General features: G+C 43.3%; 1 protein-coding gene across 6 annotated transcripts; it reads left to right on the top strand.

The window, feature by feature from the left end:
* Positions 1–27,601, top strand: gapvd1 (GTPase activating protein and VPS9 domains 1). 6 transcript variants are annotated; one of them, XM_041937170.1, is made up of 29 exons: positions 1–137; positions 5,411–5,629; positions 6,625–6,892; positions 6,989–7,561; positions 7,653–7,736; positions 7,835–7,969; positions 8,980–9,172; positions 9,792–9,872; positions 10,152–10,172; positions 11,344–11,501; positions 11,843–11,972; positions 12,328–12,453; positions 12,618–12,791; positions 15,996–16,133; positions 17,347–17,481; positions 18,155–18,274; positions 18,557–18,634; positions 19,463–19,809; positions 19,927–20,014; positions 22,053–22,124; positions 22,244–22,372; positions 22,461–22,587; positions 22,713–22,825; positions 24,709–24,868; positions 25,022–25,209; positions 25,552–25,765; positions 26,383–26,455; positions 26,547–26,744; positions 27,056–27,601. In XM_041937170.1, the coding sequence occupies exons 2-29, from the start codon at positions 5,445–5,447 to the stop codon at positions 27,194–27,196; spliced, it is 4,449 nt and encodes a 1,482-aa protein (XP_041793104.1). In that variant the 5' UTR covers positions 1–137; positions 5,411–5,444; the 3' UTR covers positions 27,197–27,601. The 6 variants fall into 6 exon arrangements, with proteins under 6 accessions (XP_041793104.1, XP_041793106.1, XP_041793105.1 ...); XM_041937172.1 differs by lacking the exon at positions 10,152–10,172 and having other exon boundaries at positions 11,347–11,501; XM_041937171.1 differs by lacking the exon at positions 10,152–10,172.
* Positions 27,602–27,771: the final 170 nt, after the last annotated feature.

Genomic DNA, 27,771 nt, shown 5'->3' with positions numbered 1-27,771 from the left:
TGACAGCAGTGCTCGCTCCTGCAGTAGCCAGTGTGAGACGGCTAACCGCCAACAAACAATCCCTCTGATTCGAGAAATCTGATGAACAGCCGTGTTTAGAGAAACTGCGAACAACCAGTACACGCTAATTACGTTAGGTAAGTAGCTGAATTCATGGTAACATGTTTTCCTGATCACATTTGGTCACTCAGGAGCTTGCAGCCCCAAAGCTAAGCTAACGTAGCTAACTAGCTTATCGTTAGCTTGCCGTACTTGACTAGCAGACGTTAGCCGAGTTTAACTTGATCAACGTTAGCAGGCTACCGCTAGGTTAGCCAGTTCAGCAGTTTGCTGTTTGAGCTCCTTCTCCAAGTCAGTGCAAACACAAGTCCCTCTTCACTGGTAACAACCCGTGTAGCACCTGGGTGTCCTGGGTTGTGTCAGTTTCCTCATAGCGTTTAGCTGACCTAACGGTAGCTACGCGGTTTATTAGATATGATTCTCAGATCGTCTGATGGTAATCCAAGACAAGTTTACCAAACGTTAGCCGGCGGTAACAGACAGTAACTTTACCTAAACCATCTCGGTTCGTTGGCCGCCTCCCTGGCTAAATCTGGCTAATGTTAGTGCAGCATCGAATCAAGGGCACTATAAACGTACAGTTTAACGTTAGCAGCTCATTGACGTTAAAAACGTTTCGCCTTTTTGTGTCAAATGTGCCCCCACCCACCCATGGAGCCTGCGAAAGGAATTTCTAAAGTTGTAGCCTGTTAACATCACCGCTCAGAGCCTATCTGCAACATTAAGGCTTGTAAGGCCTTGGGATATAATGGCATACTGTCATTTCACATCATAGTTTAAATATTTAAACAGTGGCTATTACCATTAACCTTTTGTAGCATAAAAGTACCGCAATTATCTCCTCATCTTGTCCGGTATTAGTAGCAAATGGTCGTTGATAAAAAACACAAGTCAATTAGGTTGATCATTAAAGTACTAATGTTAATTTATAATGCAGAACATTTGCTTTTGACTTATCAGTCTGTTGTTACTGTGGGGTTATTGCTGCTTTTCTGTTTATCAAATTGAACGCGTTTGCATTTGTACTATTTTCCAGCCAGAATAAGATGACAAAAGACTGGGAGGTTCAGTGAATTTGTGACTGAGGTCTTAAATTATGATGACTTGCAATCCACACATACAGTCATTACCTCAGACTTAGACAATAACTGCTGTCACAGTGAACTGGTCCTGAATTAGCCAAACCCGAAATACTGCTCACCACAAAAGGACTAACTTTTTTACCCTGTACCAGATGCCACCTTACACAACAAATCCTACCTTACATTATAACTTCAGAAGTCAGTTTCAGTAAGTCACTATATTGTATGATTAAGTCTTAATCATAATCCGACTGAGGTTCAGTCAACAGAACTTTCTTTCCTCTGTAGTGATGACTGCAGATTGCCAGAAAATGAGGTCACTACTTTATGGTTTGAAGTGGAAAGACTTAAGTTCAAGTGTGACCAAAGGTTCACACACTATTTGCTTTGTAACTGGATTTATATGAAATCCTCAGCTCATTCATTACTTAGAAAGAGGTTCATCTTTTCTTGTTGGGATGCACAGTACTAAATGCTTTGCAGTTAACAGACAGCAGCACTGATCTTGTTAGCTGCTGCACATGACAACATTAATATTCCTTATCCACCACAATCTGTCTCCTTTCTTCTGTAGCTGATGCTTGGTTTATATGTGCTACAGTCAGCGTTTCATTAGTTCCTGTCCTGAAGTATTACTAAGTTTTATACTGCTTATGAGAATCTGCGCTCACTGAAGGAGATGATTGCAATTTGGTGGCAGTTAAGAGGATATTGAGCTGCAGAGCTGGTGGCGTGTGTGTATCTGTGTGTTTGTGGTATTACTTCACTTTGTCATGGCAGCTGCTGTACATCTGTAGGATTTTGTTTGGGGTAAAACATTTGTGCCCTAATATTGGACACTTCAAATCCAGTGTTTTCCTAATTACCTCGATGGCATTTCATTCAAAAGTGTGGATTGGGTGTCTTTGGCAACAGGACATGGTTCAACTCACCTTCATGGAGGGCCTGAAAGCTGGTCTGCCTTGAACATGTCAAAAACTTGTAATTGTTTGAAGTTGCCCTCAAGACAGCAGATTAAGTGACAGCACCTGTGGTAAAGTGGGTTAAGTTCCATGATACCTGAGTTCACAGTACAAACCCTGACTTTTCAGCACACAATGGACAACTGATAAGCAGTGTTCCATGTTATTGGTAAATACTGTTTATCTATAAAACTTCCATTTACCATCCTGTGATTTACTACAACTCCAAGCTGATAACGACCGACTGAATGTGGAATAGCCACATGAAGCAGCTCTCATCAGCCCTTCACACTGTATTTGGTGTAGAAACATGGATTTAGGAAGATTGTATGGTGTATGTTGTGTTTTTTCTCTTTTTACCACCACTGCAGCTTCTCTTGTCAGAGTGGGTGATCCTTTGGGTCAGTAGGGGCCTTAAGGTTAGAGAAGAGGATGTGTAGCCAGAAGGTCATGTCTTCCGCCCCCAGATAAATCTAGATGTGGAAAGTGAAAGACTGGTGCTTACCCCTCCCTCACATTCCCCATTCAAGCAAACCTAAGAATCTGACCTAATGCTCATCGTCAGCCTTCATTTCTTGACAGCTTTTATTTAATTAACGGTGTGGAAACATTTCAGTCATTACTGGAAAAGTATTGAGGTTCAGTGCCCAGCCTGAATGGTGGGAAAGGTCCCTCATAAACGTCATATAGTTGATGTACAGTATTTGCTTGGTGAGCAGTGTAAGAAATTATCTGAAAAGGAAGTGTGAAGAGGATGTTAGCTCAGAGCTGTGAATACCTTTTGTAGAAAGTGAAATCCTTTGAACATCTATAAAAAGCACTTGTTCTGTGTGCGTGTGTGTGTGCGTTTGTGTGTGTTTGTGTGTGTGTTAGATCATGAAGTGGGAGGAGAGGGCTATTTTCCAAACACCTTTACACCTTTTTAGTTTTTCGTGCTTCTCATTTCAAAAATAATTTTAAACGGTTGTATTAAATTATGTAGGTGGCTGGATTTGCTTAGACATTTTAAAACCTCTGTTTGTCTTTGCCCTGGCTTTTGCCTCTTCTGCTATCTTGTCATAATTTTGGTGCTTACACAGATGCTATGGTTGAACGCTTGGCCCTCTTGTCTCTCATGTGAACAGTATTCATTGGCTGTCCTGCCAGAGTGACGTTGATTGTCACACAACTCAGAAGGTTGAAAATTATGCCTTCCCTCACACTGTCTGTTGTTTGGTTTCTCTTCTGCTTTAGAGTTCCTCAGTGCTCTCCATGACTGACTCACCAGGTAGCTTCATGCAGTGGATTGTATTGTAGCTCACATAGGGCCATGACAAATGGCAGTTAACCTCTCTGCTAGCCACTTGATAGCCTAGTTGCCTTTTCATTTCCCTTCCAAGTATGTGAGGAATGTGCTTATTCAAGAGTATGCGTGGAAGTGCACCATGTGTGTACTTGTTAGTCAGTTACCTGTCAGTTCATTCAGATGTAAACTGAAACAAAAGAAACCAAAGAAACTGTAGAAAGTTTGACCTTTTATTTATCTAGATCAGTCAGCTTAAGTGTAGATCAGTTGACAACAACGTAAAAATTGCACCAAGTGGTTGGTTTTAGTGCAGCCCCCTTCTGTTTCAGCAATATGCTGCCTGACTTTCTGTTCTGTCCTGAGATGCTTCAGTCAGATGGTATTAGTGACTCTACTTTTAGAAAGAGCAGAATCAATGATACCCAACTGACAAACGAAAGATTCACAATGTGAAATTAGGCCAAAACTAATAGTTATATTGGTAACATTTAGCATTTATAAGCACTATATAAACATTTAATCAGTGGTTTGTAACACAATATAATGTAGTTGTATGCAGTTACAATGACATTTTTATTATTTTTATTAATGTTCATTGTTTGCCAGCAATTATAACTTTTCCTATGAAGAAATATTTAATATTATTACAATTAGGATTTAGTATATTATATCCATATCTGTTCATACAGGAGTTCTAGTTGTTGACAAATGCATTAATAAACACTTATATCTGCAAACAACTACAGTATAATGTATTTAAAGCACATTTATAAACGCTTATTAAATGTTTAGTAGGCTATGAATGACGATGAATGACTGAGTGAACAATGTCTCTAGACGTTGTCTGCTAGTTTTTTGTTGATTGATTGCAGCACTACCTCCAGGTCGCCATCACATTTCTCACATTTGTTGAAATTATAAATGTGCATTTTTCTCCCCAAACCATAAAAAAAAAAAATTTTTTAATAGAAATTATGACAATCTATTACAGTAATTGGAGATCAGTAATCACAGTTTATTCTTGGCTTGCCAAAGGAATTCAGTGTAGAGCCTGTGTGTTTAAATCTGCATAACCAATTTGATTTGTCAGGCATATCAAATCTAAAGTTGTGGTTGTCTGTTAGCTTGCGAGCACTGACACTGCCTTGCAGTCATTCCCACTCTGAGGCAGTTTTCTCCAGTCTAGTCTCATTCTCCTCCCAGAACCATAACTCCACAGCTAAATCTGCGTTTGCTATGTTAGCAGCCAGCCACAATGGGGCTTTTGTACGAAGGATTCACCAAGAAATCATTCAAATTTCATGCACTCAGCTTGGTTTGTATGTCTTGGCTGTGCATGTTTGGAAAAGGATGAGTGATTTGCATATACTGCTATGTAGCGTCTCCTGAAGCTTGTGAACCAGTGTGCTTTTGCTTTTGTCATTGGGCCAGTGTGTGAAGCACTTGGAATGCAAATGACTTCCCTTGTATGACGCGAGCATCATGTGTGAGCTTGTGTTCAGCCAGACCTTAACAGAAAAAGGAACCATTTCCTGCATCTCCCCCAAATGCATTTACTCTTAAATGCAGTGTAACTCACATAGTAAATACTGATACTATTTGCTGCTTTACTGTTCAATGAACTAACTTCAGGATGTGGTAAATTAAGTTAAACTGCTGTATGATACTTGCCAACCATAAGTTCAGAACGCTACAAATATGCTAGCAGCTATACTACAAATACACATGCTAGACAGTCCCACAACAACTACTCCCATGCTAGAAAGTTACAACAATGATGTATTGAATCAGGGTTTTCTCAGACTTGACACAACATCCACAGCAGACATTACACTGCTGCCTTCACATGCTGAGTAGTACTACTAAAATTATGTGTAAAATTGGTGGAGTTCCCCTTTTACGCATTTGACTTTTTTCTAACATTTTAATAAAAGGTTATGGTAACTTTTCTCAAGTTTTCCTCCCACATATTAAACCTCATTTGCCTATGTCTGCTCCATCTTGTCCCCTTTGTCCTCCAGTCATTTAGCTCTCTGTCTGTGTGAGCTGGTGAAGATGGTGAAGCCAGACATCCACACTCTGGCCCACCACCTGAAGCAGGAACGGCTGTACGTGGCATCGGAGAAGCAGCTGATCCAGAGGCTCAACAGTGATGTCCTGAAGACTGCTGAGAGGCTGTACCGAGCTGCATGGATCGCCAAGCAGCAGAGGATCAACCTCGATCGTCTCATTCTCACCAGGTCAGCTCTGGCCTTTAAAAAGAATAGCTCAAATATGCTTATTTGCTTTCTTTGTGCATTAAGTACAAAACTTGAGCTAGGATGCGATTAGCATAGCTTTGAATTAAAAACTGCTGCCCTGGATCTCTCTAAGGTTTAGAAATTTGTCTACCAGCACCTCTAAAACTCACACAAAGCTGCACCTCTTTTTTTTTTTGTTATTATGTTCCATTGTTTTTTTCCTTGTGTCACAAATCGTACTCTTTACAGCATTATTTTTGTTATTTGGGTGATGCTTTGCATTCTTCTGCATGGCAGCATTCATTAAATTTTGGGAAAATGTGCTATGTTGTGATATGTAACATTATTTGGATATGAAATGACCCATATCAGGATATGAGATTTTGGTCATATTGCACAGCCCTACATGAAACCTGTGACATCTGTATCCAAACAGGAAAAAAGATGGAAAGTTGACATTTCCTGTTATGCCTGCCTATGATTTATTATTGCATCTTTTTCTACTTATGTCAACAGAAAGCAATTATGAATAAACGAAAGCCAATTTTCAGTATGTTGAATTAGGTGTGGGTGATATGACCTAAAATTTATATATTTTTTTGATGGTATTATATCATGGTATCATGAAACTACCTACTGCTTCATTTTATTTAAATGAGGCTTAATGTTGACAGTTTCTCTTTATACTGATAGATACTACTAGGGGAGGCGAGGAAAATAGTAGTTAGTGGGTGTAGTTTCACTTCTGTGAGTACATGCGTAGCTCTCTACCTGCATGGTTTGGTAGCCACAGTAAACAGTAGAATTTTTAATATGCTAAAGCTTTTATCGTGGTAATGACGGTATAGCAAAATCCATGTCATGGCATGGCATGACGTCACACTGGTGATGAAACCGGTATACCCCCCCACCCTATGTTGAATCACAGTAACTAATAATAGCAGTTGTTGTTTGTTTATGATAATTATTCGTAATGAAATAACTCTGTTCATCAGTGCGGAGGCCTCTCCAGCTGAATGCTGCCAACATGCCAAAATGCTGGAAGACACGCAGTTTGTCGACGGCTACAAGACTCTGGGCTTCCAGGAGACCATCTATGGGGAGTTCTTGGCTAGGTTGAGAGAGAACCCCAGACTGGTGGCATCATGTCTGGTGGCAGGAGAGAGGCTCAACCAGGAGCACACCCAAGGAGTCATCCATACAGTCTTCACCTCTCTTTATGGCAACTGTATCATGCAGGAGGATGAGAGCTACCTGCTGCAGGTTAGGAGCCCTACCTTTGCCTTGTGTTGTAAAACAATCTGATTGGCTCTCAGTAAGATGAGATGTTTTTATCCGATCTTTCTTGCCAATTCCCAGGTGTTGCGATACCTGATAGAGTTTGAGCTGAAGGAGAGTGACAACCCTCGCCGTCTACTGCGACGGGGAACCTGTGCCTTCAGCATCCTGTTCAAGCTCTTCTCGGAGGGCCTGTACTCAGCCAAGCTCTTCCTCACTGCCACCCTCCATGAACCCATTATGCAGCTGCTGGTGGAAGATGAAGACCACCTGGAAACTGACCCATCCAAGGTGACAGAACGCCTCACTCCGGCCCAGCAGGAACGCTTTGGAGAGAAAGGCTCTGAGGGCTACAAACAACGGGTGCAGGCGGCTGTGGAGGCCAACGAAGCCAAACTGGTAGCTCTGGTCAACAAGTTTATCGGGTACCTGAAGCAGAACACCTACTGCTTTCCCCACAGCCTGCGCTGGATTGTGTCACAGATGTACAAGACTTTGTCATGTGTGGAGCGTCTAGAGGTGGGCGAGGTGCGCACCATGTGCACAGACCTGCTACTGACGTGCTTCATCTGCCCAGCTATAGTTAACCCTGAGCAGTACGGCATCATCTCAGATGCCCCCATCAATGAAGTGGCCCGCTTCAATCTAATGCAGGTCAGTGGCACAGCATCTATTTTGTTCACACATTCCACATGTAAGAATCATTCCACAGTGTAGATTGATAGTGCATACTTCTGTTATCCAGGTGGGGCAGCTTTTGCAGCAGTTGGCCATGGCTGATGATGATGCAGACCCAAGACGTAAAAGCAGTTTGTCCAAATTTGATAAGGTGTGTGAACCATTGTGATCTTTTATTTATTCCAGCCTGAATGAACATATTTCTCCTTGTAATACAACCGGTTCACATTTCTTTTTTTGTGTCGGCAGAGTTGTGTTGCTGCCTTTCTGGATGTGGTGATCGGCGGTAGAGCAGTCGAGACCCCACCCATGTCCTCAATGAACCTTCTCGAAGGCCTCAGTAGGACTGTGGTCTATATTACACATAATCAGCTGCTCGTGCTGGTAGGCTCTTGTGCAAATTTATATGCAAATGTACCATTAGCACCATTTAAAGGTTTGAATTATTACGTTCCGCCGCCCTTTTACAGGGTAATCCTAAAGAACAGTATGTTCTAAAACGGCCATGCTTGTATCTTAGGTACACCCTACAGACAAGGTGATGTGATAAGATTTACGAGCACCCTCCTGCCTACATTTACATATTTCATGAAAATCCAACAGCTACTTAAAATTTTCCATCACACAGGTCATGTACAGGTAGAACAGTATACATGTGTGCAGTAGACATGGTTTTGGAAATGCTCAGTATATTTAGTTTTTTGAGTAGAGGTGTTGATTAAATTCTGTTATAAATGTTTAAGCCATAGTTTGCTGTATTGTTGAACAAATATCATGCTATTGCATCTGTCCTCCGCTCACTGCTGTTTATGGTTTATTTGTGACCAATTGCCTTCGCAGCTTTTCTGCTTGTCTGTGTCCTTTAACTTATCGCCAAATTACATTACATCATTTTGCAGTGTTTACAAAAAAATTAAGCACTACAATAATGAATATGCATGTCAAATTTTTAAAAGGGAACTACTCAAGTGAGTCACATTTATGTGAATGCCAATAGCACTATGGGAAAGCTTTAATAGTAACTCTTTAGTAGCTTTAATATAGGCTTCTGTGTTAACTTACCTTGTGACCTTAGTGTGACTTCAGCATACGTTATGTATCAGTACGTTATGATGTTTGTCAGGACATAAGGCAGCTCAAGTGCCTTTTGGTTTGTTTGTGTATGAACTCTGTTTGTGGCTTTCTTTGCCTCCATTCATTGCAAAATATCTCAACTCAAATGACACCGTGTATAATCCCACGTTTAGTACCCGCAACAGCTTACATTCATGTTGCGCAAGGCCTTGGCAAGTGCGAACTTGTCATCTCGCACCCTTCCTGAGAATAACTGTTGACGTCCAGTGATTGATTCATTGTGACGGTCTGCAGAATAATGTCTTCCACTTCCTGCACAGGTGGACTTTGTGCGGAGTGTGATGGCAGGGGACCATCTTCGAGAGGAGGAGCACATGGCTCTGGAGACCCTGCTTGCCAACGTGCCCCAGAATCGAACTGTGAAGAGCAACAGTCTGGAGCTCACTCCCTCCAACACCCCCCAGCTCTCCCCAGCTACCACTCCGGCCAACAAGAAGAACAGACTCCCCATAGGTACCTACCTCAGTGGTCTCTAAGCCTCTGTCCTCCTGCCACTCTGGTTTTTAGAATGGATTTATTTATGTGCTCAAAGTGATACAACCTCTTGTAATTTCCCGATGTGAGGAAATAAAAGAAAATGTTGCTTTATAGGATTATGACAATTTGAACCAAGAACTGTAAGACGCAAATGTAATATTTTGTCTAATGAGAAGCAAAATAAACAAGTAGAGTTGAGTGTTGATGGCTAGTGAAAGGCCTGTGTTTTATAGGAAGCTAATGAGCTTCTTCTCAGCTTGTTATAAAGATAATTAGCATGGCCTGGATTGAGGCTCAATTACAGAAATGACAACCAATTAAATTACCAAATATAAATGAACGAATTTTAATTGGAATGGATAGAAAAGATGCATAGACCACCTTCATTAGCATTCTCAAGACAAATGATGCTGTAGCAACACCCCCTTAATTAGAAATGAACCACTTGTGCTTGCTTCTCTGAAATATGACGTTTTACACACAATCTTGACTTGATACTTGAAACACTTTAAATTCTGAGATGTATTCTGTATTCTTTCTCCAACTCCCTACCTTGTCCTTCTCCTTTCTTCTTGTGCTGCCAATGAATGACCAGGACAACACTTAGCCGCTATTACATCCTGGGACCCCACAGCCACCTCTCTGTCTGCTCACATTCCATTAGTAACCCCTTTTGGTGGGTAGCCTGTCAGTCGTGTTAGAGCTGGAGAGAACTTAACCCATGTATCTGTTGTTTTCACCCAGTTGTGTGTTAGATAACACTCATCTAGTCCATGCTCCCAGCTGCACAGTAACCTCCCTGCCTCGCCACTTTTACCCAGCGCTGCTGTCGTCCATGTGCTCTCACCATGCTTGCATTGCCCTGCACAGTGCTCTGGCTCATTATTAGAGCTAAGATGTTTTTACACTCATTTCGTTTTCTAAGTTTTCCCTTTTTTGCTCCCTCATTCAGCAGATTATGGCTTTTCATTACCAGGTATAGTGGGGAAAAATCTGTTTTCCACCTTTGCTCCTTCTAGTCTGTGTCTTAGTTGTGGTCAAAGTAAATGAGACACTAGTGCAATTACTTTCCACAGTGATGGTAACTCTGATTGTGTAGTTTTGTTCTTAATAGCATATTAGCAAAACTAATTATAGTGACAAGGAGTTTGAGTGATTCTATTGGCTCTTTGTGTTTGTTAAGGACTTGGAGGAGGTATAGGGTGTAAGTGTCAGATATCAACTGAGGTAATGCATCATTATTGAAGAATATGTGATATAAACAGCATCCTTTTGTGTTTTTCAAACTGTTAATTCCCTGTACATGCTTTGATGAAGCATTGTTCCTATGAAACACAGCCCAGGATGAGTTTAATGTGGTCACATGTCTTCACTGTGTTTATTGAATTCTGTTGGTGGTTGGAGAAGTGAATATCAGGCACAGCACCTGTACTGAGTTGTTCTTTTAAATTTTTTCTAATTTGTTAATTGGATGGGGTTGACGAATCGGTGCCATTTGCTGCAGCCACAAACACACAGGGCTGAAATATGTCAGAGCCGGCTATAGAGTGCTATGAATGTCATGTGCTGCCTGAGAGCTTCGTTATGTCAGGCCTGTCGTGTGTTAAAGTATGGCAGATATAGTGTCTTGTTTTCTAGAGAAGTTGTGAGCAAAGCTTTGTGCTTGTTTGTCTGTTTTCAGCTTGACCAATGAACTGTGCCAAGTGGGAAAACCATTTTCAGATTTCAGAAACACTTTAATGCTGTTATTGTTACTAACTGTCTAAGATTGAGAAATGAGGCATAAAGTCGTCTTTGGTGTCACACCAGTGTTGAGCTACATAAGGAAAGAACTGACATTCAAACCGTAGTTTCCACATTTCCTTTAAAGCCATTGTGACTTATGGCTCAATTGGAAGTAAACGTTTTATTTGCTGCTAAACTCATTCTCATTACTTACGATTAGCAGTTAGGGCAACTCATTTGTGTGACATGCCAGACGAAGGTTTTGGTTCTCTGCTGTTAATTTTCACAAATACTGTTTGGTTGGAATTCTCGAGTGTGTTGACTACATGACTTTAAAGTTTAAAGCATCACATGTTGTTATTTACTGTCCTCTCAGAAACTAACAATGTTCCCCTGCGAATTCTCTCCAACCGGCCAACCAGCAGCTGCTCGGAGCCGCAGCCGTACCAACATCGCCCAGGAGGGGGAGGCAGAGGCCAGCTCCCAAGAATCCCTACAGGAGCTGATGCCAGAGGAGGTGCTGGTGATTTCACTAGGAACTGGTCCTCAGACCGTCCCTGGGATGATGTCAGAGAATGAGGTAATGTGACTTGAATTAATGTACTCATTTGCAGGCGACATGATGATGTGATAAATTCAATGTCATATTTTTTCCTGTCACTGAAGGGGAGTAAGACTTCTTAGAGCTGGTGTCATGCATTTTGTAGCGCTTTGCGTGTGCTTGCAATGTTATGCAACTGATAAGAAACCTTGTATCTCATGTAAAACTAACTCCTCTCTTGTCACCTCCCATCTTTGAATGAGGTAGAGCCTCTGGCTGCAGTGACTCATGGCAAAGCAAGTTTGCTACCAAACATAAGTGATGTTTTTTTTTTTTTTTTTTTTTAAATGTATGCATGTCCTGTCTCTTCTGCTCCCTAGGTTTTGAACCTGCAGATGGCTGATGGGGCCCAGGGGGATGGCCATGCCGATGATACTAAGCTGCATGGTAAACCAGACAAAACCCTGCGCTTCTCCCTCTGCAGTGACAACTTGGAAGGCATCTCAGAGGGTCAGTCTGATGACGCATAAAGCCAAAGCATGACAAAAACAAATCGCAGCTATGTTTTTCTTTTACAATTTCAGAGGAAATGATCAGAACGCTGGGAAAGTTAAGTGGTTTTGGTTTGGGGGAAGCGGATCATTGTGATTATGAAAAGTCCCCATCTGCTTTGTTGTTCTGTCACACAGTTATATGGACAAAACCACACAAATAAACACAAACAAACAAAAAAGGAGCCACTTGTACACTCTAATATACATTTTTGAAGGTCACAAGGTCGTAACTGGTGTATGATCTACAGCTGACTGAATATTATGATTGACCCTAACAACCTGTGTATTTTTATTTATGAACCCCCCCCCAGGTCCATCCAATCGATCTAACTCTGTGTCATCCCTGGACCTGGAGGGAGAGTCTGTTTCTGAGCTGGGAGCCGGACCATCAGGGAGCAACGGGGTGGAGGCTCTACAGCTTTTGGAGCATGAACAGGGTACGAGTGTGTATTTTTCAATAAAGTTGAGTTGGAATCATGAATATATTTTTTCCGGGTACACTGATTTTGTAAACAGATGAAAGCTAAGAGTACAGATGAAAGACATTCATGAGTCAGTCCCTGTTAGGGCCCAGCCTAATAATACTGAATGTGTCCTTCAGCCACCACTCAGGACAACCTGGATGACAAACTGCGCAAGTTTGAGATCAGAGACATGATGGGTCTGACGGATGATCGGGACATCTCTGAGACCGTCAGCGAAACATGGAGCACTGATGTGCTTGGCAGTGACTTTGACCCCAACATGGATGAAGATCGGCTGCAGGAAATAGCAGGTGCGGCATGGCTGCGTTTCTTGTATTTGTAGACATTCAGTCAGTGCATCAGTGAGCTAATTGATTGATCTGCACAGCCTGCGTGATCATGGCACCTTTAATGAGATGAATTTGCTGCACACAGCGACCTTCTCTGATTGTTGATTAAGTAGATGTAGGGAAATGTCATCACCTTGTGGTATGTAGGTGAAACAGCATCCCAGGGCAGGTCTTAAGTTTGACTCAGGTTCCATATAGAAATGCACCACATGTCTTCTGGCACTGCTCATACACGCATGGTTCTTGTGATGCATTTCTTCATGATAGTTTTCTATGCTGTAAAAAATGAATTTGAATTAATTTCTGCATTTAAATTGTGCACATCATGATTACATTTGTTATGTAATTGAGCTGAAAGTAAGAATATAGGCCAGTGTTCCCATTTGTTTCTGTGAACAAGGTTTAATACAATGTAATGAGCTTTGTAATGATGTATGAAATTTGGCTTTTTGTGTTGCAAGTTCAGTGCTATTGCTCTAATACAGTTTCTTGTCTCACTATCAAGTCTTAACTTTACGTGATGCTGAGTTTGAGTCATACAGCATATCTCAGTATTTATGCTTTTGCATTTAAAGAAAAGTAAAACACTGGATAATAGTTGATAATATTCATCTTTTGATTATGAAGTTTGAGGAAGAAGCTGGAAGTTTCATTCTTTACCCCACTGACTCTTTGACTTGACTGAATAGGCAATTCCAAGTTACTTTCTTTGTGCCTCTGGAAGCATATCCTGAGCCAGCATGCATTATCACCATGACCTTAGGTAATAAGTACATGCATAATCATAATATGCTGGTATGTAAGATTAACATCTTCAGCCTCGGCACTCTGTCGAGCCAAAACTATGACGGTAAACACGGGTCTTAAAGACAACCGGTTCATCTCATGTGAAGCCATCTGTAGGTAGAATATATGGATTTGTTCAGAATGCAGGCAAATCAGATTGGTTTCTCAAATCAGATCTTTAAGACACACTGTCCTCACTGTTATTTGCAAGTGATCAGATCAGATTCGTGTGTCCAGACACCATCAGCCTATCCGCATGGGTGTCTGTGGTAGCGACGTAGGCGTCGGTTACTATGTACGCACGGCTTTCCAACACAGAAGCATGAGAAATGGAGATCCATCATCTCGCCATACTAACAATTGTGCTGTCAGTTCGCGGTGGAGAACATCTCTGTCGTACCTGACAGCCCTGCTCAGCCAGTTGGGCCCACTTCCGTCACTCTGGATTTGACATTGTCGTCGTTTTGCGAGTGGAATAAAAGACACTTTGAGAGCCGATTTGAGTGGCCAGCGCGTCCTGACGAAGAACTATCTGTAGAAATCTGACAGGAATCGCATTTCAAACGAGCTCCACTTGTGGATTTGATCCCATTTGTAAAAATCACATTTCGTGTGTTTTTTGCTGTCCAGACTGTATAAAATGAATCTGAATACAATCTGGTTCTGCCATGAAATGGATGTGAGCTGGCAGCCTGAACAAGGCCTTTGAGTCTTCATATTATTCAGACCCCCATCTTGTCTCCTCTGCCTCAGTCTTTTTCGTCACAGCCTTCCCCCTGCCCATCTCTCTATCCTTCCCTCTCTCTCTCTGACATTCACTCAGTCCCCGCAGTCTTATTGACCTTGGTTCCTTCTCATTTGCATCCACCATTTTTCATTCTTCGGAATATGGCGTTGGGGGACTTTTCCATCATTAAGTGAATTTACAGCGATTTCCTTATGTGTTTTCTCCAAGGGATTGGGTTATGAGATGCACATTAAATATCCATTAATACCTCATTATCCCACTGATAAGATTACCATGATAATGAGGCAGAAATTCTAATTGTTTCACTTCTTGTTGTGCCACTCATTTAATCATCCACCTGAAAGACAAGTACTCTGCGCCCCTACCTTGAAGACTGTAAACACGGACAGCAGGATAGAGCTCTCCCACTGTCATTGAGAGCCCTGCCCCCGCCAACATCAGTACACACTGTTGCCTGGGCGCTGGCATGCATGCATGCTCATGGCGTGCGTGTGCCATGAAGTGGAAGCGTGACATACCAGGGGGCGCGGCCGCCACAGCTCGGCTTTTTGGTCTTGAGCCTTGGCCACTGACTCCCACTCACACCTGCTAGCTCTTTCCCCCCTCCTCCGCGTTCTTCCGCCTTGTTAAGCCACGGCTTCCCAAATGGAGATGGAGGGACGTTGTGCTGAGGACTTTGTGGAAGGGTGGGTGAAGCGGTAATTTGGTTGTGAGTAATGCTAGGCTTAATCAACAGCTCAAAGTCATGGCCCTGGAGGCCAGGGAAGGGTGAGATATTGCCATTAACCTTCGACCTTTGGCACAGTGGTATATGTGCCTGTGGGTCCCAGCATGAAATGCATGCGACCTCCAACTCTCTCTGTGTCTGTGTATACAAAGCTCACCGTCTCTGAAGCCTCATCATCACAACGGTCACAGACGGTTTATCTAGTGTTTTGGTCATCTCAGGCATTACGTCCAGGCCACAGTGTTGTTTGACAATCAGACCTGAGGGTTTTAATTAAGATATAAGATGAGAAATCATTCAGTACCATATGGTGCTGAAACAATTACCGGCTCAAAAGAACGTCTTTATATCAAAATAAATTGAATATATTTCTGTTTTGACCTGTTTAAAAACTAGCAATTTGAATATTTTACTTTGGGCTCACAGAAGATGAAATAGGCATTTTTAGAATTTGTATCATATTATAGATGGAATAATTCAATTTCTTAATTGGAAAAAGAACAATTGGCTCATTAGTTAACAATTTCAGTAATCATTGGTTGCAGCCCTAATACCAAAAATGAAATAAAAGTTTGATATGTTGTGAAATGGAGCATTAATTTGAACATGCATGTAACTGAAAAGGGCTTTTTTATCAAAGGCGTCATTCCTGTAGCGGCATTTTCAAGTTCACATGTTGCTCATATTTAAGATCTGAATAATTTATTAGAGCTAATTACAGAATATGAATCAACACAGTGCCTTAACAACACTTAGAGGCTTGGTAAAGAGCAAAAAGGTGCCTTCAAGATGACTTTGTGACTATAGACGAGACTTTTTGCTGTTCCAACACTTTTCCAGACAAAAAAAATTTTGCTTCATGCTTTGGAAGGTTAACTCTTTGTCTTTCTCTCTGTGCTCTCAGGGGCAGCTGCGGAGAACATGCTTGGCAGCCTGCTGTGTCTTCCTGGCTCAGGTTCAGTGCTGCTGGACCCCTATGGCTCCACCATCTCAGAGACCACAAGCGAGGCCTGGAGTGTGGAGGTCCTTCCCAGCGACTCAGGTAGGGAGTGTGTTCTTTTCCTTTTTGTTATTGTCTTCATCTCCACGGCAGTCTCAGATGTGGTTGCACGCACATTTCTGTTAGTTGGATGCAGTGGGGGCTGGGACACCAGGTGTGGCCGCACAGCATTCCATACGAAAAGTGTGCGTGTGCATCTGTCATCATATTTGTGTGAACTTGTCTGTCTTTCAGGGCAGATCTGCACGTGCCAGTAAAAGGCAGCTCAGAGTTTCCTTAGAGGGACCACCAGGTGTGTTTGCACCTGTGGTGGAGCAGTGGGGAGGGAAGCACGAGGACAGCAGCTGTCCTCAGTCATGTGGTGTCAGTTTTTTTTAAAAATCTGGCTAGACTTACCATTGCATTGCTCTGAGACTGTTGTTTATATCTTGCATTGTTAGGACGATAATCACACAGGGCATCGGTTTATGTCAGTTGTGTCAGTGTGCCAATACAAACACACGCTTATAAATCATATGTTATACTTTCTTTGTCTGTTTTTGCTAATTTAACATCAGCAGTCCAAACCTTTTATTAATGAGAGATTATGTGCTTAACTCCCCTGTTTTGTTTTGTGAAAATCAGTAGAGTGTTTTATTAACTGTGTTAAGTGTTTCTTTGAAAAGCCTGGGCCTTGTGTTAATTGAAGTAGTACACCACTTCAATATGTGCAGTGCAGAAATGACATGCATGAGTGTCTTGATTGCTTTTTGTTCCGTTTGCTGCCCCTGTTCTGCTCAGTAATAGCACGATCGGAGGCTCGCTTCGAGTACAGTGCTTGTTTCATGGCTAGGCAGCAGAAAACTACACTCTGAAGAGCACTTCACCAACACATTATTACTAACGAGCATGCAAATGAGTACTGCTGTTAGTATGGAGCCTCTGGGTTCGACCCAACAGCTCCATTGGGTAGCCAAAGAATTGGCCGCGCTTGCTTTATGGTTTGGTTTGGCAGTTATAAGACATGATAATGTATGCTTTGTTTGATGTCATGCATATGTGTGCACTTGGTTTCTCAATGATCATAACAGGGGGGGGTTTCCAGAGAGAATGACCATCATCTGTAGCAAACTGCCACAAGTACAGTGGATTATGAGTTTCTTTTAAATGGTGCTTTATTCACACTTGAAGTGAGCAATGTACAAATTCTTGTCTCAGATGGCTTTTTTTTTTTTAAAGAGAGATTATATTTTTTTCCTTTTGGGTCCATTCACAGAAGCCCCAGACCTGAAACAGGAGGAGCGTCTGCAGGAGCTGGAGAGCTGCTCAGGGGTCGGCAGTACCTCAGATGACACCGAGGTCAGAGAGGTCAGCTCGAGACCCAGCACACCAGGCCTCAGCGTTGTCTCAGGTATGAACCTAACCTTCCCTCTCCCCCACCTCCTCTACCCAACATCTTTTCCCTCTCTGAAATGGTCAGTTTATTTCTGTTTTCAGTTCTGTCTCCTATAAGTTGATAGAGTCATAAATTTACATGCACTGTTAAATTCTGGTTAAATGAACTGACAAAACTGCCAGATTCTCGCTCTCCTTGAATCTGTGTAGAGCGGTCATGTTGCTGGGAGGGTTGTTAACCAGTGTAATGGGGTCAGTGTGAATGTTTCTGTATGACACAGGCGATTGCTGTTTGTCTTTTCCGTGGGCTCAGGTGGACATGCTATGTTGACATGCATGAAGTAGTATCCTAGATTAAGAAGCCAGCGGTGATGTTCCTGGCTCAGCTCACAGGAAAACGTCCCGCGGGATCCGGTCGATGGATAGTCTGCATCTGATGATCACTCTTATCTATGTCTTTCCCCTCACCCATGGGAGCTTACGCTACCAATTTGGAGTTCCCAGTGGGTTCCCATCTCAGAGAGACCATGCAGTGTATTCTAAAGAGAAAAATATCCTCTTTTGTTTGAGAGACTTTGAACATGCAGCTTTTGTTTTTTGACTACTACCAAGCTAAAGTATTTTACTGTACAGAGTTGCTTCTGTCCTGAATGTCGGCTGTTTTTGTGTCTTGCTTTTTCCTGCTGCAGGTATCAGTGCAACCTCAGAAGACATCCCCAACAAGATCGAGGACCTGCGGTCAGAGTGCAGCTCAGACTTTGGCGGGAAGGACTCTGTGACCAGTCCAGATGGGGAGGAGTCAGGCCACGGTAGGGTAGTGTCACATCCCCGCTATGCTAGCTAAGCAATCATTCCAGTGTCTATCCAGTCTGAACAGCATCAGCTGGAACTATCAATCCCTGTCACCTTCACAGCTGCCACCAAGCCAAATTACTGATTTAGTTCTCAACTATTGTCATTGTTACATAAAGTTAAAGCAGAGGGTAAAATAGTCCTTGTCACCCTGGTTCTAAACTATTTTTTAAATGTTTAGTTGTGAGTTAATTTAGTAAATGGTCTTAATTGCCTTGTGTCCGCTTGTGTTTTTACAGGAGCTCACCATCTGACATCTCCACCCTCACAGACTGACTCCTTACTGGCCATGTTCGATCCCCTCTCCTCTGGTGAAGGTGATTTACACTCCCAGAATGTCCTACAGTCAATCAGAGCTGGAAATGAGTATCATTAAATCCCTACCCTAATGTTGTGGGCTCTCAGAACAGCATGAGCTCTGTGAAATTAAGCAAAGGAGTGCCTGCGCCCCTCACACAAGCCTTACCCCAATTACTGGACTTATTATAAGTGCAAGTGAGATGTCATTTCATTTGGCCCTTTTAATTTCCCAAATTATTCTTAGCGGTCATCGCGTCTGTGCCTTTTGTTTGTAGTGCAGGTGGAAAGTGTGTGAGAGAGGAATGGTCGTGGCTGTGTGTCTGTGGCAAGGTGAAGGGATGACAGGTTGAGAGACCTCACCCCAGGCTCTTTGGCACTGTCCCCTTGTCCCACTGTGCTCATGGCACGAGGCTGCCATTGGAAGCTTTTCAGGAGAGAGAGCGTACCCTTGGAACAGGTGGCCTACCTATACCTAGGGCTCATCTCCCACCAACATCTCTCTTTAGCACTCTCTCCCACTTTTGAGGTGTTTTTTTCCCACTGGTTTTATAATATTAAGCAACTACTCTTTAGAGACAAGTGAGGTTTTGTGCCATAGAACAACACTACATCTTAGTAAACCTACTTGTTTCATTAGAATATTTTAGGCTTTGAGAACACAAATATCTGCTTAGGGAAAAAAGTGTTTGTGAAGCCTGAGCAATGAGCTGGTAAATAAGTAACTTAAATATCTGAGAGATTATAATGAAAACTGTGCATTCACAGTGTACAGGGATGTTTAAATATCTGTTTTCATCAAGGAAAATTCCATCAGCTCTTTTATTTTCTGTCTTTTATCGCCTCAGGTTCCTCCACCGGAACAATAGTGAGGCCTAAAGTGCACTATGCCAGGCCCGCTCACCCTCCCCCCGATCCTCCCATCCCTGAAGCCAGTGCCCTGGGGCAGGAGACACGCCACTCTCTCTTCACGCCCCACTGCCTGGCCCAGGCTGAGCTGGAGCACACCAAGCAGCGCCACTCCTTCCCCGACAGGCTGGTCCGAAGCCGCAGTTCCGACATCGTGTGCCCAGGCCGCCGGCCCACAAGCGACCCCGGCCTCAACCGGCGGGTAGCGGTTGAAGAGCGTGACCCCGCCGGGGCCTTTGCCTTAGGACCGTCCTCGTCCCCCAGCAAGGACTCCCTGAAAGGCGAGGTATGCAGCTACAGCGGAGTTCTTATTAACTACCAGAGACGCTTGTTGTCTTAGGCTGCTGAGGAACAGCTTAAAATCTTAATAATCTGTCGGTGTCTTGGAAATTTCCATCCAAAGGTAGAGGACAGGAAAGATAGCGACGATGAGAAGTCTGACCGCAACAGACCATGGTGGAAGAAACGTTTTGTGTCGGCCATTCCCAAAGGTAAGGAAGCCGAGCACTCGGTCATTTAGAGCATGCCCTCTTTCCCAAACTGAAAAATGACCTTTTCCACATTTAAAAGTGATCTGTTTGATCGCTGCGCTCCTTTGTGTTTTGTTGCGGAAAAAAAGTTCTCCTAATCACAACCGACGGGAAATATCACACTTTAAAGAGCAGAGCGAAAAGCAATTTATAATGTGAGAAGGAGAATGATGATCCATGTTGTCCACTCCAGTGCTGATGCTCCAGTTGGAAAATTATGTTTCTTGTTGTTTGAAGTTACTCCGGAGACGTGTCCAGTCTTTTTTCTCTCGCGTCTCACTGGCTGCAGATTTATATAGACTTTTCAAAGCCAATCAGTCATCAGAGAAGCCTTAGCTGTGTAGATTGTATGGCTGTAGCCCTCCCAGCAGTGCTGTCAGCCAGCGGCTAATGGTCATTAGATAAACCTTTCTGTCATCAGCACTGATAGATGACACATCTCTTGTTGCAGTTCTACTCTGCAACCATCTCTCACACATCTGTCTGGGAAATAATGAGCTGTGCCCACACACAATGGCTGCTTATTACTCTTTGAGATAATGATGTTTCTTAAGTAAACATTGAATTGATATTCATAAAGTGGAGGACTGCGTGCAGCCACGAAGCTTAAACCACCAAACCCGCCAAATCTCTGTAGAGCACATTGTGTTTGTCCTGTTGCTCTGCATGGTGACGCACAGTCAGTTGTCCGGCAGAGCGGCACCCTGTGTGTGAAAGGCCAACCCTGTCTGTTGTGTCCCTCACAGTGCTGTATTGGACGGCTGAGAGTGATGTCCCAGGTAACGCTTCCACGCTGTCGTCATTGAGCTAGCTTTACTGCTGGAGCCAGCGGCTGCGCGCCCATGCTGCTTCGTAGATGTCGCCTTAGAGCTTTAGAGCTGTGATGTGACATGGTGTAGCCTGAGTTCCTACGCCCACACTCCTCATCCATGCATCCGTTTTACCACCCTTTTTTATTTCATTTTTGGATGTGTGGAGAATACAGAATATCTGCGTATATACTCAACCCAATGTGTCCTTTGTGTGTCATCAAATTGTAGACTCTATGTCTCTCTTGTTTGTCCTGTTTGCACCTTTGTGTTAATAGGATAAGCATCATTATATTTTTGTATTTACATCTATATCAACTGGACTTAAAGGATAACTTTGGTTTTTTACAACCTGGACCTTATTTGTAGCATTAAATACAACCATTTACTCACCCAGACAACTTTGGTGGCATTTAGAGTCGTTTTGAAGGAATTAGCCCCAGAGGAGCGGCGCGTATATCCGTATAATGTGGTGGCATGTTATCAATATCTTGCGTCTCTAGGCAACTACCTCTGACGTGGATGATGTCATTACCGAACGCCGCGCGCTGCGAGCAGCCAGCCACAACACGGCTGTCTCTGCGGCGGTCGGCTACGAATACGCAATAACGAACCATAGCTGTGCCAAACTACAGCTAAACTAGCCGCCCGCCGGCTCAGAGGGGAATAGCACCAGCATATCAGAACTAAATATTGGAATATGAACGAGTTTCGCCGCAGATTATGCGTTTATAGAGGCTGCGCATGGATGCCCCGAGTACTCGCATTATACGGATATACGCGCCGCTCCTCTGGGGCTAATTTCTTCAAAACGACTCCAAATGCCACCAAAGTTGTCTGGGTGAGTAAATGGTTGTATTTAATGCTAGAAATAAGGTCCAGGTTGTAAAAAACTAAAGTTATCCTTTAATGAGTTACAGTGGACCTTTGTGATATTCTGGTATGAACCAATGATTAATTCACCATTTCAGTATTGTTTTGCTTTTTTCTTCGTAAAGTTTCACACTTGACTTTTTTTGGTGCTGTACGACCATACATCCTATATTGAGATATTTAGTCTCAATGCAAACCATGAAAAAAAACTACCAAAGATGTAGCAAAGTGGCTGTGAGCAGGTGACTCATGATCAGCTTGTCATACAGTGAGAGTGAAAGTCGTGTCAGTCCACCAATCGTGCCTCTCCTCTGCAGCTCCTATTGCAGCCTTTCGGAAAAGGGACAAGCAGGAGAAAGACGACATTTCCCAGGAGCGTATCCCACAAGGTCTGTGCTGGTTTGGTTTAATTACACTCCCCACGTTGCTGAACACATCCTTTAGCATGTGGATCTCTATTATTGTGGTTTTAATTTCAATGCATCCTGTGTGTCGGTGGGTTCATCAGATGACCCATTGCCCAGACACAGCTCTCAAGCACAGGCAGCTGAAGACATCCTGGACAAGTACAGGAACATTAAGAGGACCAGCCCGAGTGATGGAGCCACCGGTGGAGCTTCCTACGATGGGACAGGAGGTCAGGAAAAAACCCTTGTGTTTATGTGGCTGTCACACAGCGCAGTAGAGAAATAGTGTAACTTGCCTATTTTTGCTTGTGTTGACAGATCTTTGTGTGGAGGACAATGTGCATGACTCTCCTAGAGAAGACACTCTGCAGAACATTTCCACAGATGACCTTCCGGACTCAGCCAGCCAGACAGCACAGCAGCACGACTCCAAATTCTCATTCAGGTCTGAAATTTGCAGTCCTGCAGAAAACCACAAAAGCCAATTTGCAATCACATGACACTTTCTAGTTTAACAGACATTTGTATCCATTGCAAATCCTAATTATTTTTTCTGTTTGTGTATTCCAGTGATGCAAAGAAGAAGTTGAGGTTGGCGTTGTGCTCTGCAGACTCAGTGGCTCTGCCCATCATGGCTCCTGCAACCACACGAAATGGACTGCCTGACCACATGGACTCTGAAGGTAGGCAGTCCTCATGCATCTATGCTAAAATCTATCCTATAATAGTCATTGGATTTATAGTAGCCTGTTCTTTCACAGGTAGGACACTGGAGATAACCAAGTATTACAACTCCTGTTGCTTTCTCTTTCCTGAAAAGAGGGAGCATTTTATTTTGTAGCATCTTTCCTTTTGAGGCAGAGCGTTCGTGCACCATGCAGTGAACGGAATGAGCACAGCAGCATCTGTGTGGTGCAGCTTTGTGACGCGTGTGCGAGAGACACGGTGCTAAAATGCTCATCTGGATGGAGACCGTTTAATTAATTAAATGAATTCTGTTTCAAAATGAAAACATGTTAGTGTGGTCAATCATAGCCAGAGCCACTCGTTTTTGTGAGGTGAGGGTTTGTGTGCTTGTTTGTGTGTGAGGTGAGTCGATGACGCATCGCTGTTCTACCTACCTGATGTACTAAGGGTGCATCGAAGTTTCCATGTTCCCAGTTGGAAATCTGAACTGGAACTCACCCTGCAGTCATATTTCTGAAAGTCGAAAGAGCCTCACCAACCTCAACCTCAAATTCCAAGATGGCTGCTCAGCGCATCAACAGAAAACTGTTGTAATATACGGTTTAATGACACTTCTGTCTTATTTGTGTCTCAGTCAATCAGTTGTACAGACAGTTTGCAGTACCGTACCATCTGTGGACATGTTGCCACGCTGTTGGTATGAACAAAATACTGTGTAATGTATCATGATCCTTGTTTTCCTGGAGGCACCATCTTGGTATTCCGAGGTGAGTGGAACCCAGCATTAGTCTATCGAGGCAGGAGGTCTGAACACAATTTAAAATCATCAAGTTGCTTAATTTTCTACCAATTTTCAAGCAGTTTGTTTTTGTTAAAAATGCTGGACATGTATTTATGAAATATGGGATGATTGGTTAAATTAAAAATGTGGATTGTCATGCCAAAAAAACTAATTATATTTTATATTTGTGGATAAAATATAATATTTATACATAAAGTCTCTAAATATATTCTTTTTTCATACACTAGCTGCCATGATATTATTTTATTTCTACTTTTGGAAATAAATCAAGACTTAATTAAATAAAAATGGCATAATTACAATAAACTCTAAAGGTAAGACTAAACAAACGTGTGACAGGCTGGGTCTGGGTCTGGGTGGTGGGGGTCGTGCTGGACAGGTATCAGTGCTTCTGTAGTGACAAATGGACAGGTGAGGACATACAGACAGATCTTGAAGCACAATTCATTTAAAGCATGTCTGGAGTTAGAGTGTATTATTTTAGAACTTGGGACTGTCTAATAGACTTCAGGTATCTTTGTCACAACTCTCCATAGGGAGCAGGGTCCAAGCCCTTAATGTTGGCAAGCCTCCAACCTGCTGAAAGTGTCCTTAAGCAAGACACCAAATCTGTACCACCTTCACCTTCTGACTGGCCTTCCAAGGTTTGGGGCAAGGTTGGAAGAGTGGGGGATGTTAAAAGAGAATTCCCATATGGCGTCAGTAAAATATCACATTATTAAACCAGCAGACGTATTAGAAATACTCGTGTAACCACATAAATGAATATTGGTCCAGCATTTTATCAGAAACATACAAGTGTTCTCGTGCTGCACAAAGAGACAGACCTGCTAAGCTTTCCTCACAGCCGTTCTGCAGGTTTCCACCTTCACAGCCTGAAGCAGGACGATCACAGGCAAAATCAAGTGACATCCTGTGAAATGGTCACCAGTAAAACCATAAGACTCCATCTCTGTGGCCATCAGTCACGTTGTCACGCGGAGGCAGCAGGGTGATCAGATTACAGCAGCCAGCCGTTCCTTTGCGGGCTGCGAGCAGTGTCGTCTAATGCCGTCTCCCTACCGTCCTCTCCCTCAGACAATGAGATCGTCTGCTTCCTGAAGGTTCAGCTAGCAGAGGCCATCAACCTTCAGGATAAGAACCAGATGGCCCAGATCCAGGAGACCACGCGCTGTGTCAGCCGCTTCGACGCGCGCACCTGCAGGAAGCTGCTGGCTGCCATTGCGGAGGATTACAGGTAACTGTGGAGGCCTGGGGAGGCGATGCAAGCCCACATAACGGGTGTTTCATTTTGTTATCTTTTTTTTTTCTTCAGTGCATAATGTTTTAGGCAGCCAGCAATACAGCGGCAATAATAACCTAGAAATGCTTGTGTGTGTGTTCCCTCTAGAAAGCGGGCGCCGTACATAGCTTATCTAACCAGATGTCGTCAGGGCCTGCAGACCTCTCAGGCCCATCTGGAGAGGCTCCTCCAGAGGGTGCTGAGAGACAAGGAGGTGGCGAACCGCTACTTCACCACTGTCTGTGTTCGGCTGCTTCTCGAACACATGGAGTCCAAGATGCTTGACTTCATCAAAGGTATCTCTGCATTTTCACATTCACAGCTGGAATCCCGACCTTCCCGACATATTTTGGCAAATCATACATGACAATTTACAAAGCTGTTGCTAGTATCAGTCTTCATAAATTGTTGTTTGCCTTAAAAATGACAATTTAATGTCAGCATAAGTGAAAATTACCACATTTTGTCAGACATTAGTAGAGATTTGTTTCCTTGTTTATACATCAGAACGTATTGTTAAGTATTTGAAATGTCTCTAGAAATCATTTCTTCCAAGCTCACCCCTGTTGTTGCGCAGTTGTGGTTGCAGCCCCGTCCTGTGCCGGTGTTACATCTGCTGTTTCTCTGCTCCCCTCCAGCGTTCCAGGGTTGCACAGCGGCCGATGACAAGACGGCAGCAGTGGAGGATTTTCTGCGCTACTTGTACGGCGCCATGGCCCGTGATGCCATTTGGCAGTATGCAAGCGAGGACCAGCTGCAGGATGCCCAGATGGCTATCGAGCGCAGCGTTATGAACCGCATCTTCAAACTGGCCTTCTACCCCAACCAGGATGGAGACATTCTCAGAGACCAGTGAGTGGCCGGAATGACACCGGTGCTGCACGGTCTCACGCGGCAGCATTCCGTTTTATTTCAGCTGTTTCATGAAGAGTTAAAACCTCGTTAGGATTAAAGGTAACACCAGTCAGAAAATAGACTCTGATGGCGCGCCTAAAAAAAATCTGGAGCGTTTGATTGGGTGTGTTGGTTGATAGCTGATGATGACATCATGCTGTAGGTCTGTTTTGTTGAGCAACAGCATGTGAATATGTGGAGTTGAGAATCTGTCCTTGTATGTAAGTAACTAGAAATCATGTTGCACATGCAGAATATGCTGTGAGGTGTGGTGATAATTGAATGTCATAATGTTGCATCACCAAACCCTGTATGGAGATACTGCACAGTAAGTATGGTGCTATACATGATGCATGCTGATTTTAGCTACTAACATTTACTTTAAGCCAGGTAACTCAATTTTTGTATTTTCTTTAAACTTCAGAAAGAACTGAAGCCACTTAATCAGTCACTGGAACAGCAGAGAGGAAGATGACTTCATGTGAATATTTGGGTTGATATGTCATCAGCAGCTGCGCAGCTGGATTGGACAGAATGTGTCTCTTTGTCTCACTGAGCTGTTTTGTCTCGCTCAGGCTTTTCCACGAACACATCCAGCGGCTCTCAAAAGTTGTGACGGCCAATCATAAAGCTCTTCAAGTCCCAGAGGTATCGCATCCATGCAGTCACGGAGACCTGTTGGCACACGTAGCTTCAAACAGTGTTCGTCATTGTTTGTTTTTAACTCCTCTGGCTGCAGGTTTACCTGAAGGAGGCCCCCTGGCCCTCTGCTCAGTCTGAGATCAGGACCATCAATGCGTACAAGACACCACGAGACAAAGTCCAGTGTATACTGCGCATGTGCTCCACCATCATGAACCTCCTTAGTCTGGCCAATGAGGACTCGGTTCCTGGAGCGGATGACTTCGTCCCTGTTCTTGTCTTTGTCCTCATAAGGGTGAGTCTGCTCTTCATTCTTCCACAGAAGCACAGTAAGCTGCATTTTTGAGAAACTCTTCAATTTTTAAGCACTTTCACGATCAGTACTGACCACTGATTAACTTTTTCTGAATGAGGACTAAGAATGAGCAGAAAATCTTTCCCCTAATGACTGTATTGTAACTGTAAGGCACCGTAAAGACTGCGTCCTGCTAACCTGTGTGGATATATTTTACATATTTACATATTTATGATTGTAGTCTGTACGGCATTGCGTGAGGTTCTTTCAGCGGCTAATGTGGGCCCATCCCCACATCTCCTCCCCTCCAGGCAAACCCGCCCTGCCTGCTGTCCACCGTTCAGTACATCAATAATTTCTATGCCAGCCGGCTGAGTGGGGAGGAGTGCTATTGGTGGATGCAGTTCACCGCGGCGCTGGAATTCATTAAGACCATCGACGATCGCAAGTGAAGCAGAACAGCCACCTGTATGGGCAGACTGCGGGGGAAGGAGCCGGGAGACTGGGAGACTTCCCAACCAACTGCTCCCTCTGCACAGCTTATCAAACCTGGCCCTCAGCCTGCTCTTTATTTGTATAGCTTGTACATAGCCAGAGACGTTGAAAGATTGCAAAATATATATTATTGTACGTATGTGGACAAATCCAGGTTTTAGCCGTGCTGAAAAAAACGGCCTTGGGGGAAAAATTGGCAATATGTTAACTTTGAACCTGATTTGGATTTTTCCTTTTTGTCTCTTCAATCATGTTTCACTTTCGGGGTCTGTAGTAGAAATTGTATATATTCACAGTTACCATTACCAATATGACATTAAATCAACCTAAAAGATTATCCTATATAAAGGGACCAGACTTCCTTCATGTGATCACTGATCTTTTTTTCCCCGAGTGAGAGGGAAGGGCTTCCAATTAAATTACAATACAATGTCCATTAAATGCATTGTAACGGGGATTTACAGTGCGTGATAGTTACTGACGGGATTTCGTGACTCATAAACGCTGAGATCAGTTCACAACAACCGTACTA

Source organism: Chelmon rostratus, chromosome 5 (genome assembly GCF_017976325.1).
Source record: "Chelmon rostratus isolate fCheRos1 chromosome 5, fCheRos1.pri, whole genome shotgun sequence".
Taxonomy (NCBI): Eukaryota; Metazoa; Chordata; class Actinopteri; order Chaetodontiformes; family Chaetodontidae; genus Chelmon; species Chelmon rostratus.
The sequence above is the reverse complement of the archived record's forward strand: the minus strand, read 5'-3'. Positions and strand labels throughout refer to the sequence as shown.

What these genes read in the sequence shown, in the direction of transcription:
- gapvd1 (XM_041937170.1), top strand. Translation starts at nt 5,445, where the DNA reads ATGGTGAAGCCAGACATCCACACTCTGGCCCACCACCTGAAGCAGGAA. An exon ending in TTATGGCTTTTCATTACCAG is followed by an intron (nt 10,173 to 11,343) that starts GTATAGTGGGGA and finishes CCGGCCAACCAG; the next exon opens with CAGCTGCTCGGAGCCGCAGC. An exon ending in TTCCTACGATGGGACAGGAG is followed by an intron (nt 22,373 to 22,460) that starts GTCAGGAAAAAA and finishes TTGTGTTGACAG; the next exon opens with ATCTTTGTGTGGAGGACAAT.